This window comes from Lithobates pipiens, unplaced genomic scaffold (genome assembly GCF_037356315.1).
Source record: "Lithobates pipiens isolate NorthernLeopardFrog02 unplaced genomic scaffold, aLitPip1_a1.2 Scaffold_8, whole genome shotgun sequence".
NCBI lineage: Eukaryota > Metazoa > Chordata > Amphibia > Anura > Ranidae > Lithobates > Lithobates pipiens.
The window spans coordinates 330404772-330419704 of record NW_027507903.1 but is presented as its reverse complement, the minus strand read 5'-3'; the positions used below and the strand labels follow the sequence as shown (position 1 = coordinate 330419704).

The 14933-nt window shown below is 42.8% G+C and overlaps 1 protein-coding gene across 1 annotated transcript in view; it reads right to left on the bottom strand.

Annotated features, from left to right (window-relative positions):
* Window positions 1-14418, bottom strand: part of PRELID2 (PRELI domain containing 2) — a 180910-nt gene extending 166492 nt beyond the window's left edge. Inside the window, exon 1 of the mRNA XM_077473019.1 lies at window positions 14250-14418. Coding sequence (XP_077329145.1) covers window positions 14250-14324 — 75 coding nt within the window. The 5' untranslated portion in view covers window positions 14325-14418. The remainder of the gene's footprint in view (window positions 1-14249) is intronic.
* Window positions 14419-14933: the final 515 nt, after the last annotated feature.

The following is a 14933-nucleotide window of genomic DNA, read 5'->3' as shown; positions in this document are numbered from 1 at the left end:
ATCACTATCTGAGTCTTTGGTATGTAGATCTTGGCTTCAGCAGACTGTCATTGGAGGCAGTAATTTCCAAGGGGTGCTTGGTCTGGTTCTTCACCTTTGTTCTGAAAGCAGTGGGTTGGCCCACCAGGGTGTCCAGTGGCAAGTTTCCAATATTGTTTGTTACATTTTGGGTGCCCTCTTTCCTGCAAAAATATTTTTCATCAAAGTACTCTTCCAGGGATTTGATGATTCAGCACTTTCTACAGTTGGGGGGGGCGGGGGGTATTGGCTATCCAAGCTGATATCACCAATGCTTGAAGCAACTTCCATCAGACCTACCTGCCGGTAAGGCAAGCTAAATGGCGCAGATATAGTTTCACTACTGGACTTACCCTTGAGTCAAAGCAGTTTTTGCTTCAACACCTTTGCCAAGAACACCATTGGATCTTGGGTACCTGCAGGGGGGTCAGGAGTTAATTCAATTAGTTGGCTTCCTGTTGCATGGAGGCCGTGGTTACCACCCAGGGATCTGCAGTCTCTCTCAGGGTGTTTGCTGAGCCATCGTCCCCTTGAGGGCCCACAAAGTGGTAGGTCCGGGCCAATGCCATCATTATGCCATGTACACACGAGCGGACTTTGACGGACTAGGTCTGACGGTCTTTCTGGCGGACTTTCGGCAGAGTTCTGATGGACTTTCCGAATGAACGGACTTGGCCACACACAATCACACCAAAGTTGGACGGATTCGACCGTGATGACGTACGACCGGACTAGAATAAGGAAGTTCGTAGCCAGTAGCCAATAGCTGCCCAAGCGTCGGTTTTCATCCGTCGGACTAGCATACACACGAGCAGATTTCCTCGATAGGAACTGGGTCCGGCGGATTTCCGGCGAAAAAAAATTTGAAGCATGTTCTATTTCTAAAGTCCGTCAGATTTTTGGACAGCAAAGCTCCAATGGAGCCCACACACGATTGAATCGTCCGATGGATTTGCTCTGTTGGACCTCTGCTGTTGAAAAGTTGTGTGTACATGGCGTTATTCTGGGTTCCATTCTCGGCTCTTATCTCTTGATTGCAAAATTGCCTGGAGAATTGGTCTGGTACATCAGACAATTAAATTTTTGTCAGATCCCCAGCCTGATCAAAGGGGGGCTTACAGTCACTTTAGGTATGCTGAATCATGCCATGAGACTTATTCCCTAGTATGGATTATGGCCCTCCTTTGCCTGTTCCGGACTCCGACTCGGTTGTCATGTTACAAGCAGAAGCAGGACCCGATTTAAATCATGTGGGACCAGTTTATGTTTATCTGGTATGGTTTCTCCATGTTAACGATGCATATTGCCACAGTGTATTGGCCTAATCTGCCAACACTATCGAACATATCTATTAGGTATCCAGCAGTTCAGACCCCTGCAAACTCCTGTCAGTTCATCCATTTTTGTGGCTCACCCTCTCAAACTTCCCCATACACAGAAAAGACAGACAGGCCAGGGATTTGTGGGAAGGTCACAGAGCTACTTAACTGGTGTCAGTTTTGAAGTGTTCGATCTTCTCTGAAATTATTTTGCAGGTGCTCCGCGGGTCAGCCCTTGCTCCCTTATCCCAACGCATCTTCTCACTACAAGCAGTTTATTCTCATGTCTGGGGTTTTCCTCGGAAATTAGGCTTAATCCAAATGATTTACGGGACATTTATTTGGGTTCTGGGCAGTTTTGCAGGTTCCAAACCGGGGGTCCATGCTTATCAATTCATGGGACATTGGTTTACCTCCTGTTTTTGCTGATACATATTGGATCTGTATACTGAAGCCATCTGGATGTGTGCTACTCTAGATGGATTGTTACCTACCCTTCATCAAGCTTTCTTATCACACCTACTTTTGTGTCTTTTTGCCCTCTTTCAGGCATACTGACCAGCTAGGCCAAGGCACACCTCAGGTCTTGGTAGTTAGGGTATCGCATTCCCAAGTGAAGACTAATTAAATATATAAAATCTCTCTCTCTCTCTCTCTTTCTCTCTCTCTCTCAGCACATAGCCTCCAGTGTGCTCTTCCTGTATGTATCCTGGCCACCTCCGGTGAAATCACATCTGCACAGTGGTTCTTCCGGCTTCCCTGTCAGCCACAGAATGCCATACAGCCTCTCCACAGCACCATTGTCCTCGTGCACAGTGCGATGTTTGGGGGGATGGATTAGCACGGCCCCCCTTGCATCAGATGAGCCTATTTACATTTTCTTCCTGAGAGTGTTCCCCTGACACCTCCACTACAGCCTAGAAGTGAAAAAGGGTATTACTTCACTTTAAAGTACATTTGTTTTGCATACATGCTCTGGTCCTATTGTGTATACTTAGACGTGGGGTATGCCTGTATAAGATTGTTCCCACACCCCAGAATCACATATCAGTGCAAATTATTATACCAGACAATGATGAGCAGACTTGACTCCCCTCTATCATTCCACTTCCAGCTAGCAGCCCCTGATTTAGGGGAGAGTTCCCACCTTCCTCCATCCACTCCTTCCCCTTTCTTTTGTTGCTGTGGTTGGGGGGGGGGGGGGGTTAATTCAGATGGCCTAGTGAGGAGTTATGCCACTTTCGATCTTATGCCTGCTGTCTAGCAACATAAGGGGGTGGTGGTCTGACTTCATGGGAGGTGCTTTGCAGGCCCCTGTTAGTGGCATGGTGTAAAGTCCCCCCCCCCCCCCCCATCTGGCTAGTGAATTAGACACTGTGGTGTTTGGCACACTAAGACAGAAATTACACTGCATTTACTACTTAGTTCACAAGAAGGTAAATTGATGCATTATGTAATTTGTATACTCTGCACAAGGCAGTTGCTAAGGCTCAGCATTCATCCTATTTGGCTGTCTGCCGAATTATAATTTCTGACCCTTCCAAACAGGATTGGATGAGGAGCTCAAATATAAGGGAACCTCTTAAAGCTCCACACCTTTAAAATCAAGTTTTAGCCACCAGCACTTTCCCCAAATTGTTAGACTTAGTGTATGTCCTTGCATCTTCTGAGACAACAGAGTAAAACTGTCATGACAAACAAGAACACGATCACTGACGAACCCATTCTTAAAAGCAAAGTGCATTTATGGGTTTACCACCTTCCCCTTACCTGACCCCCCCCCCATTGATCAATGCATGCTCACCAACAGCAACAGTTCCATCACTGTATGCTATGGTTTCTCCTGCCTGTCCAGTTCACTATACTAGACACAATAGTGATGTACAGGCTGCAGGATCAGACCACTGAGCACAGTATCGGACCTGGAACCCAACACTCCTAGAAGTGTCTATTACAGTACCTCCATAGTTCACCCAGGAGCCTAATCAATACAGTTCATGTGCAGCTTATCACGTGGCCTACTGGTTTTGACCGGTTGCACATAAAGACTCTTGTTGGCAGTCATCTGCTTTTGCCTACCACACGCCTCAACCTGTGCCTGGACTGATGACTCTCATGCCTGCCACAACCGCTGTGTGGACTCCCGACTACTCTCTTGCCTGCCATCTTCCTTGACCTCTACTCAGACCATTGACCTTCTATTATATCCCACCCTGTCTCCCCAGCATAGCCATCCTGTTCCTGCACCCCTTTGGTGGGGCCCTGAGATCCACGACTTGACGTCAGCTTGCAGAAAAGTAGCAAAGCAAACTAGGATCTTTTGAACTGAACATCAATAAAAAAAATCAGCTACATAGGTGCAGAGATCGCGTTTGCTCACATAAGCGCAAGAGATACAATCATACTCTTGAAGTTTATCCCTACTGGTTTATTTCATTTTTGCTATGCTGTCCGATAATCAAAGAAATTTTATTATATATATATATATATATATATATATATATATATATATATATATATATATATATATATATATATATATATATATATATATATATATATATATATATATATATATATATATATATATATATATATATAGTACAGGACGCCATGGCTGGGTCCTGGAAGGACGCTATATTTCCCCTCTATTTGGTTTATGGTCTCTTTAAGGGAATAAAATTGATTAACCCACCTGTTAAGGAAGTGTCTTTAAAAACAAGACATGAAGTGGTAGTTGGGTGTGGAGGAGTGGAGAAGACATGGTGGATGGTGGATGGTGGATGGTGGATGGTGGATGGTGGATGGTGGATGGTGGATGGTGTTTATTTTGGGTTGCAGCAACTGAAGTGGACAGCAGTGTCCTGTTTGGAAGGCTCCTGGCAGGGGAAGCTACCTGCCATCAAGATCAAGCTCTGTTTTGATAAAGACAGCTATTCGGGACTTTGCAAGTCGGTGAGACTACAAACCTTTTCCCTTTTGTTTTTGGCTGCTGTAAAGCTATTTAAGTTTAATAAACCCTTTGTTGTGTGAAAAGCCTGTGTCCTGCGATCTACCTGGTCCCCCGAACAGTACAATATTTATATATATATATATTTTAGGTGGATGCAGCCTCAGTCCGATGCTGCCTCTGTCACCTCTACACAGAGCCGAGCGATCGAATATCGGCGATGGCTCGGTTCTCACAGCTCCCCGAGCAGAGAGCTGTCAATCAGCAGCTATCTGCTCTGCCCCCCTGCGCTCATTGGAGCTCTGAGCTGTGGAGGGGCAGGGAGCGGCCGTCTCAGGCTCTCCGGCGCTTGCTGAGTGGATGAGAAGGGAATCAGTCCAGGCACCTGGTGGATCCAGACTCAGTGGGTTAGGATGACCCAGTGCCTGGACTGATTTCTGTGACGTCAGCAGAGAGCGGACTATGCAGATCAACGCAGCTCAACAGACTAATGAGCCCTTACACTTCTCTAATGCAGTACTTGTGTTAACACGTGTGCTACTGCAACACGTTATGCTTTAGCAGGCTGCAATGCCATTCACTTTAAATGGCACCGCAGGAGCCCATGCATTCTTGCATCAGCCAAAACTGCGTGGAGTTTCCAAAAATAAAAAAACACCCCAAAACAAATGGGTCTCCCATAACTACCACTTCATATATTCCAGTTATGCCTGAGGAGTGGCAATTCTGATCCATAAAGGGCTGGCCTTTTCCTGTCAATAGGTACTCTCAAACCCTAAGGGCCAATATCTCATCTTACATGCCACTATATATGGGGTTCCTATGTTGCTGGTCTCAGTTTACATTCCCTCCTCCAGTCACGGTTGCAGTGTTTTCAACTCAGTTCTACAATTATCTCTAGACAGGTTAAAAACTTTATTGTCTGAATCCAAGTTGATCCTTTAGGTGGTGAAACTTAAGGACATAGACATAGACCCAGCATTGGAAATGCCCTACTGTTAAAACCTTCTCATTAGGGCTGAAACAACTAATCGATTAATCGGGCACTAACATATTGGGATTATAAAAAACTAAAATGAGCCCTTTATAGTACAAAAAGAGCAAATAATCGCTACTGTAAATATTACTTTCACTGTTCTACAGTAAAAAAAAAAAAAAATGAACCCCTTACAGTAGTGATTATCTGCTTTTTCTACTATAAAGGGCTCATTTTAGTTTTTTTAACCCCATTATGTTACTAAACGTCTTAGACCTGGTTCACATCTATGTGTTTATTGGTGCTTTTTGCAGAAATGCATTACAGTTCATTTACATGGTTTCCTATGGGACACGTTCACATCTGAAAGGGTCAGGGACTTTTAACGCAAAATGGTGCTTTATTGGTTCAATATACGTCAATGGAGAAGCTGCAGAAAAGCATGTAATGCGTTTTTGCAGCAATTTGTGTTTTTTAATCTGCCCCCCAAAAAATGCAAAAATGCAAATTGCAGTAAAATCACGTGCGCAAAAATCAAAACGTACAGCAAAAACAGAACAGAAACAGATCAAAAGCAAACTGCATAGGTGTGTACCAAGCCTTGTGCTGGCCACACAGATCAATTTTCAGATGAGAATATTCAGATGAAAAATCGTTGTACATTCGCTGAATGAAAGAATTTTGTTGAATTTTTTTTCTTGTTTTTAACATTCTGTTTTTAAAATGAATGTAATTTCTGAACAAAAACCACATACAGTGCCTGAAAATTCCTTTGACTAAAGTTTTCTATTATTTCCAAATTTTCCTGTCACTGTGGTTGAAAATTAACGTCAATTTGACACACTTTTTTTTTTTAAAGGATATTAACCCAGGGCTCGACAAAACCCGGGCGCCAGGTCGCATTTGCGACTAGAATTAGCGACCTGGCACCTGGGGCAGCACAGCTGGGGGTATCCTGTATCTGTGGACACCCCCGGCGTGATCACGTCGGGGCCGCGCCGTCGGCGCCCGGTAATTGAGCCCGCGGCTTTGAGGCCTTCTGCGATCCTATGGTTCCTTCTGGAATCTGGCAGCCTCTTGTGGTGGCCGTTGGAATGACAACCAGCAATGCTAATGGAGCTTCCCCTGCCTGCCAGCCTATCTCCTTCCCTTTACTTAGAACCCCTAAACATTATAGATATTTTTTATTCTAACACCCTAGAGAATAAAATGGTGGTCGTTGCAATACTGTCTGTCACACCGTATTTGCACAGCGGACTTACAAGCGCACTTTATTGGGGAAAAATTATTTAATAAAAAAAAAAAAAAAAGACAACAGTAAAGTTAGCCCAATTTTTTTTTTTTATATTGTGAAATATAATGTTACACTGAGTAAATCGATACCCAACATGTCATGCTTCAAAATTGTGCCTGCTCATGGAATGGCGACAAACTTTTACCCTTTAAAATCTCCATAGGCGACGTTTAAAAAATTCTACAGGTTGCACGTGTTAAGTTACAGAGGTCTAGGGCTAGAATTATTGCTCTCACTCTACCGATCGCAGCAATATCTCACATGTGTGGTTTGAACACCGCTTTCAAATATGTGTTCACTTCTGCATGCAAGCTTGGCGGGACAGGGCACGTTAAAATTATTTATTTATTTTCTTATTTTAACTTTTTTTTTTTTTTCTTTAAAGAACGTGTGTCACTTTTATTCCTATTACAAGGAATGTAAAAGTCCCTTGTAATAGAAAAAAGCATGACAGGTCCTCTTATATATGAGATCTGGGGTCAGAGAGACCTCACATCCCATATTTACACTAAAATGCAATTTAAAAAAAAAATTGTATTTGAAAAAAATAAAATAAATAAGATGTCCCTCTAAGAGCTATGGGCAATGACTTAGAGACAGGTGGGGGGGGCTATCTTCCCCTCACTCGTCTCCATGTCAGGCCAGGGACAGGTCCAGATCGCCGTCACGGACCTGGCTCCTAACTTTTTTAGCTGGCTTCTAGATTCCAAGCAAATTTGTGAGAAGCTCCTCAGCCCCAAAAGTGAAAGTAAAATGCAGAAGTGTACTGTGCTCTCTGCTTCCCCCTATAGTACAGTACCCGGCTGAATGAGGAAGCTGGAAAGGTACAGTACTATGCTAGAAGTTACATTCCTGTACTATCAGAACGGCTTTTGTAGGGCTTGTGTGTGATAGCAGCCAGGACTGCTGCTCCTCTGCAAAGCAATCCATGCACAGATCGCTTTTGAGAGGCATTTGAAAGGCAGTAAAGAGGCATTATGCTGCCTCCTCACCACTTGTTTTAAGCCCGTAAATGCAGCATCACTATACCGCAACTGTGCAATGCACACAGTTGTGGGGTAGTTGCAGTGCAGGCCCATTCACCCTGGGAATACCTCCAGCTGCAGCCATATCATGTGTACACCCCCAGCTGTTCCCTCTGCAGCTAAAGGGGGAGAAGTTGGGGGTGGTAAACAGTTTAACCATGTAGTTTTACTGCCCCTCCAACCTGACATGTGAACAAGCCCTTGGTTCACATCTGTGTGGCTGCGTGCTGGGAAGCCCATTCATTTCAATGGACTTCCCTACTCACAAAAATGCAGGGAAAGAAGTCCCCAATCTTCTTTTTTTTTTTTTTTTTATTGAGCTGCACCAAAAGAACCCCACGTTTTCCAATGTGTGGGGTACCATTAAGAATTAATGGTACCCCTAAAGAGCAGAGGCAAGAGAATTCTTGCTGGGCAGTGTATTAGTGCTTGGACGAACATGCAGACAGAATTTTAATGGTTCAATGGTCGGCCCTTGTGCATGTTCACTTCATCAAATCTGGCCCTCTTTGAAAAAAGTTTGGACAACCCTGCTATAGAGGGATATGATTTGTACATATTTCATATCTGAGGTTTACAACCCCTTTAATGTGGTTTTAGATTGTAATCTCTAACAAACAGGGCCCACTTGTAATGAACTGTAATGTAACTGTACCTTCTGCCCTCATCTTGTAAAGCGGTGTGCAAACTGTTGACACTATATAAATCCTGTATAGTAATATATGGCACAAGACACGTAAAAGCGGTAGTAAACACCTTTTAGGTTTTTTTTTTTTATTTATCCTTTTTGACCCTTTGTTTTCCTTTTCAATTTGAACTTTTCTGTTATCACAAGGGATGAACATCCCTTATGATAGCATGGGCCAGGACAGGTGCTCTTAATGGAGAGATCTGGGGTCTATTAGACTCCAGATCTCTCCTCTGCCTTCCAAATTCAGTTTCAGTTTGATCAGATGCTTTGCAAGCAATTAATGGCTTGTAAGCAAACATATAATAAATTAAAAAATGTAACACTGTAATAAAAGTTACACTTGCACTTACAGGTAAGCTTATAATAATGTTTACCTGTAAGTACAAGGAATATCTCCTAAATTATTAAATTACCTAAACAGTTTGCTCAGCGCTTTACAATGTTACGGCAAACAGTACCATTACAATACAAAAGGAATCAGAGGGTCCTGCTCGTTACAGCTTACAAATCGAGAAAAAAAAAACAGCCAGTCAATTGGGCCTGTGAACCCGGAAGGAGGGCCAGGTGAAAATGGAAGCCCTGTCAGTAGTGACAGAGTACCGCTGGAAGGCTTCGTTTTAAGGCAAGTCCTTCATAATGTGCTAGTATGCAGTGCATACTAGCACATTATGACAGCTTGCAGGAGGAAGGGTTTTTTTCCCCCCCAGACTTTGCTAGAGCTTTAATGGAGTGCACAAGAGTATGGCATAAATGAGCCCTCACTGCTTCCATTTGTACTACTAAAGAAAAAACACATTCTTTAACCTCTTCCTGACCATCGTATGAATATATATGTCCTTGGAGCGGTGATATCTCCGTCATTGCTGCAGCAATAATTTAGTTATCATTTATTAGTGCAGACGATGGGCTTTCATGTAAAAGTGATCTTTGAGGCTATACAGCCACTCAATCACTTTTACAGGCATCAGATGGAGGGAGGAGGTCATGTTCTTTAGCTGCTGCCCAGCGGGACAGAAGAGACTGATGTGACTGGTCGCAATAGAAAAGCGGGACAAACTTCCGCTTTTGGTTTGTCTGTTTACAAGCCATTAATGGCTTGTAAAGCATCTGATCAAACCGTTTTCGGGTTTGATCAGATGCATTTGAAGGCATAGGAAAGATCTGGAGTTTAATAGACCCCAGACCCCTCCATGAAGAGCACCTGCCCTGGCCCATGCTATGCCATGTTGTTCATCCCTTGTGAGGACAAAAAAGTTAAATTAAGAATAAAAAAAAAAAAAAAAAAATTAAAGTACAGGGTCAAAAAAAAAAGGGGAATATAAAAACTAAAATGTCCCCCTGTGCAAATGTGAATGCACACATATATGTAAATAGTGAACATCAGAGTATCTCTAAGCACCGTTCACACCAGAGCGACAAATGGCACGACATGTCGCACCCTATTGTCGGCAATGGCACTGTTCAAATCGGTGCAACGCCCACTGTTGCCGCATCAATTTGAAAAAGTAGTTCCTGCACTACCTTTGCCGATTTCAGGTATGACTTGGATAGAAATCTGTGCATGAAGTTGCACAGATGTCCAAGTCGCACTGACATGTGGCTTTGGAATTGTGCGATTTCAGGTGAAGTCGCTTGATGTCAAAGTCGCATTCAACGAGAATGAGGGCTAAACTTTTAACCTCTAAAAATACTTTCAAAAAGCGTCGCCATGACAGATTTTTAGGTACTGAAAAATTTAGTACGTCCGTGGAACGGCTGCAATTTAAAGGAACGATATGTTAGGTATCTATTTACTTGGCTTAACATCATATTTTATTCTCCGCTTTAAAACAAAGCTATATCATGTTTGGGGGCTCTAAGTAATTTTGTAGCCATATAAAAAAAAAAAAAAGGGGGGGGGGAAAAAAGGAAAAGAAAAGAAAAAAAAAAAAAAAAGCTGATTTTCCATCTGAGAGAAATGTCAGAACTGGAAGTGGTTAAAGTATGCAGTAACAGCACATGGCTTCATAGTGCCTTAAAGCAGGAGTAAATCTTCACTTTTTTATTTATTTTTTTAAAACAAAAAAACCCTGCAAGGCAAAAAGGCATAATGAGCACATACCAGCTCATTATGAAATATGCACCTTAGAACAATGCGCCGGTATCTTGCCCGATCCACGCCAAGGGAGCTGACATGTAAGTATATCGGGGGTTTACCTGCCCTTAAAAGTAAAAATCGCACACTCCATCATCAATCCCCCTACCAGGCCAACTTTCTTTCATAACTGGATAGGATACTATCCCTGTAAAAAGTGTTCCGTGTGCCACTATAAAAACTGTGGGCGCAGAACTACCAAGGAATTTAAAATCGACAACGACCAGTCGATTCTATACCATTAAACAATTCTGTACCTGTGCCACAACTAATGTGGTCCCGCTGCTGACTTGCCCTTTGCGGCAAGCAGTATTTATCAACATTATCATCAACATTTTTATCAATGCTGCGTTCCTTGTTTGATGGGTTGTTGGCCCCCTTCCCTAATGTTATGGGTGATAGGATTTTTAGGTTTATCACACGCATCGCTTTTAAATTATTTGGATACTTAAAGAGGAAGTAAACCCATCACTTACCTGACACAGGAGCCAGCGATGTCACCGATTTCCTCGCTGGCTCGAATCGCCCATCTTCCTTTCGGGGTCACGGACTCCGGCTCTGCGACTGGCCGGAGTCACATGACGTCACTCCCGCGCACTGGAACCGACAGTCACGGCATGTCATTTAATGAGACAGTCACGGCATGTCATTTAATGAAAAATGGCACGCCACGACCCTTCTAAAGTGCGCATGCGCCGAGTACATTGGCGCATGCGCAGAAGAAATCCTTGTACAGGGAATTGTAAATATCTCCTAAGCCATGTAGGTTTAGGAGATATTTGCAGCACCTACAGGTAAGCTTTAATCTAGGCTTACCTGTAGGTTAAAGCGTGTTGTAAGGGTTTACAACCACTTTAATGTTTCATTATTTATGGTATAGTTTCACGTCCGGGGTTGGCACGGAAGTGACGTTATGCAGAAGTCTTTCAGCGTCTTCTTGAAACTACATGTTGCTTGCCCTTGATGGTCTGCCAATACACTGGAGACGAGTTGTAGGAACTGCCACTCTCTCTGGGTTTATCCTACTGACAAGCCTTTTTGACTTGGATGGCGTTAGCCCCACCAGGTCATCATCATTCTGGTAAGCCTCCCTTATATCACGGTGGTGGTGTTGTCTTTCTAGTTCCAAAGGGCCAAATCAGTGGCTGAATTTTCTCACTTGTCCATTGGATTGTGTTGTCAGTTGGACTGGAGCACAGTTGCACATTTTGGAGAATGTATGCTGATTAATCATTTGAACATTATCAGACTTTTTTTTTTGGTGCAGTCACTTATCACAGTGGTTTGACATTCAGCACTTTTTATGGTTTATATATTTTTGATATTGTTTTTATTGTAACATAGCACTACACTTTTTGTTTTTACGTTTGTGTTTATTAAAAGTCTGCAGCTAAAAATAGAGAGATAGATATATATATATATATATCTATCTCTCTATCAGGGCTCGACAAACCCCGGGCGCCTGGTCGCATTTGCGCCTAGAATTCGTGTCCTGGCGACTGGGGCAACGCTGCTGGGGTATCCCGTCTTTTGGACCCCGAACTCCGCCGCGCAATTGCATCGGGCCGCGCCGGCCAGTAATTGAGGCGCGGCTTTGCGGCCTTCTAAAATCTTTCGGTAGTCTGGCGCCATCTTGTGGTGGATGTAGAAATTACACCCTATTCCAATAATGCTAATTCCTAATGGAGTGAAGCTCCCCTGCCTGTTTTTCACTGCCCGCCCATTTCCTTCCCAAAGTGAAGAGAAGGAAGTGATTGCGGGCGTCATCCGGCGCCTTTTGCCCAACGGTGAGTGTGGTGGCTGGTAAATGGCTTCTCATTATATATTTTTTTTTTTTTTTGTAAAAAGTAAAAAAAAAATATTTTAATTAAGGAAAAAAAAAAGGAGGGGGGGGGGGGGCTGCGGCGCTATCTTCCCCTCACTCGTCTCCATGTCAGGCCAGGGACAGGTCCGGATCGCTGTTACCGACCTGGCTCCTAACTTTTTAAGCTGGCTCCTAGATTCCAAGCAAATTTGTCAAGCCCTGATATAGAGATTATATATATATATATATATATATATATATATATATATATATATATATATATATATATATATATATATATATTTACCTGCTGATTTTTAATAATCTCTCTCTCTCTCCCGGGTGCGCACTGTGAAAGCATGAGTCGCACTGCGCCTGCTCAATGGTCAGGCAATCTTCTGTGACGTGTCCCAGAAGATTGAAAAATAAACCCCTTACATGCCAAATATGGCATGCAAGTGGTTAGAAGTCCTTAGAGAGGTGCTTACACTTTTGGGTGGAACTCTGCTTGAGGCTTGGTTCACATTGGTGCAATGTGGGAAACTCTGGGAATCCATAGCGGGTTCCCACTGCCCTATGCGAACCCTTGGGAGTGTCAATACAAAGTTAATTACACCCCCAGATTGGTTCATATAATCGCAGTGCGAACTGTCAATTTCGGAAAAGGTCGGAGTGTGATCCAAATTCAGCCTTACAATCTGTATGGCTCAGTTCGCAACGTACAGATATTGCATGTGATCTGCACAGCAGCGTGGTTGCGAATCACATGCTATGTCTGACATCTCACCAATGTAAACCCAGACTTAATGTCCTTCATTAACCCCTTTGTGCCGGGAGGACATCCTCCAGTTTCAGTGGTTATACCTGAATGATATCTGCACCTACAGGCATAATTCCAGTATGTATTATTTTAACTGGCGATAGACAGATCCTCTCTCTGTAACCCCAGAAACAATGAGTAGCTCGCCACTTCTGGTTCCACCTCTTTGTTTAACCTGCCGCCAGGAAAGCAGACGATCAGGCTAATCTGTGTCTGATCGACTGCATGGGAGGCCAGAGTAGAGATCTGGAGTCTAATAGACCCCAGATCTCTCCATAAAGAAGACCTGTCATGGCCCATGCTATCACAAGGATATTGTTCATTGTATTGTTGCGGATGTCAAAGCGAGAACAATAATTCTAGCCCCAGACCGCCTATGCCACACTAAACAGGTAACCTGTAAAAGGCGTTTAAAGCATTGCCTATGCTTGTTCTTACCAATGTGCCTAATTTGATGTTAATGGTGACATACGTGATGTGTTTGCATGTTTTCATGTTTGTTATTTCACACTACTTGGCATATAATAAAAATATATTCAACCCTAAAGCATTGCCTATGGAGTATTTTAAGCACTGTAGTTTGCCACCATTCCACAGGCAGACGCAATTTTAAAGCATGACATGTTGGGTATCTATTTACTTGGTCTAATATCATCTTTTATATTTTACCAAAAACAATTGGGCTAACTTTAGTGTTTTTTTTAATTCATGAAATAGTGTTTTTTCCCCAATTTTTTTTTTTAAATTGCATTCGAAAAACCACTGCACAAATAAGTGTGACATAACAAAATAGTAACACCCACCATTTTATTCTATAGGGCCTCCGCTATAAAAAATACACATACATACATACATACATGTGTTTTTTTCTTGGGGGGGGGGGGGTGTTTAAGTAATTTTCTAACAAGAAAAGGTATATTTTTACACGTAGGAGCGAAGTGTCAGAGTTGGCCCAGATAGGAAGTGGTTAAAAAGGAGACATGGACTCCCCTGCCAGACACTGAATACACCCTGCCATTGTCTGGAAGGAAGATCAGGAGCTCTTATTATCAGTGATCAGACAACAGGAGATGGCAGGAAACAAAGGTGGGATTCGTTGTATAGAGAAGAAGATGGGGGGGAGGGGTATCTCTATGTGAGGAAGGAGGGAAAGGTCAGCCTGGGTGGATTACATCGTGTACTGTATACAGCCAGCTGTATGAGCTCCTGCGTGCTTACCTTGTTCAGATAGCTGGTCACCACCTCCTTAAAAGGGTAAGGATAGACCTTCTTCACGTCCATTGAGACCCCCATGCTGCCCTCACACTCTTTTTCCTCCTTCACACTTTTCTGTTCTTCTCTGTCTTAAAGCGCCATGTTTTTGAAGCCCTCCTTTCGATAAACTTTATTATTCTGCTCACAGAGACAAAGTCACACGCACACGTGTGAGAGCTGGCACGGAGTCACTCGCACAATGTCACATTCTTGAAGGTTTTATGTCACATTAAACCAGCTTACCTCCAGGCAGCTGTCACGATTGCTTTGTGTGCACATTAATGTGAAGTTGTACAGGAGGGTGACAGTCATGTCTGGGAGTCAGGGACACCATGTGTGTACAGGGAGAGTACACAATTATTTATATATGCACACATATATATATATATATATATATATATAAAGAAGAATCTTCAATAACAATGTGTGTGTGTGTGTGTATTTTTATTTTTTTTTGTTATTGAAGATTTTTCTGTTATTTCACATGTCCTTTGCAAATTTTCTAAGCTCCCTGTTTGACTTTAGCAAACGTAGCAGTTTAAAAGAAAAATTAAGAATAAAGATACAAGTATGCTTCTGTAAGTTATCACCAATAGAACAATCTTAAATGCATTATCACAATATTGAATACATCAATTCACATCCAGG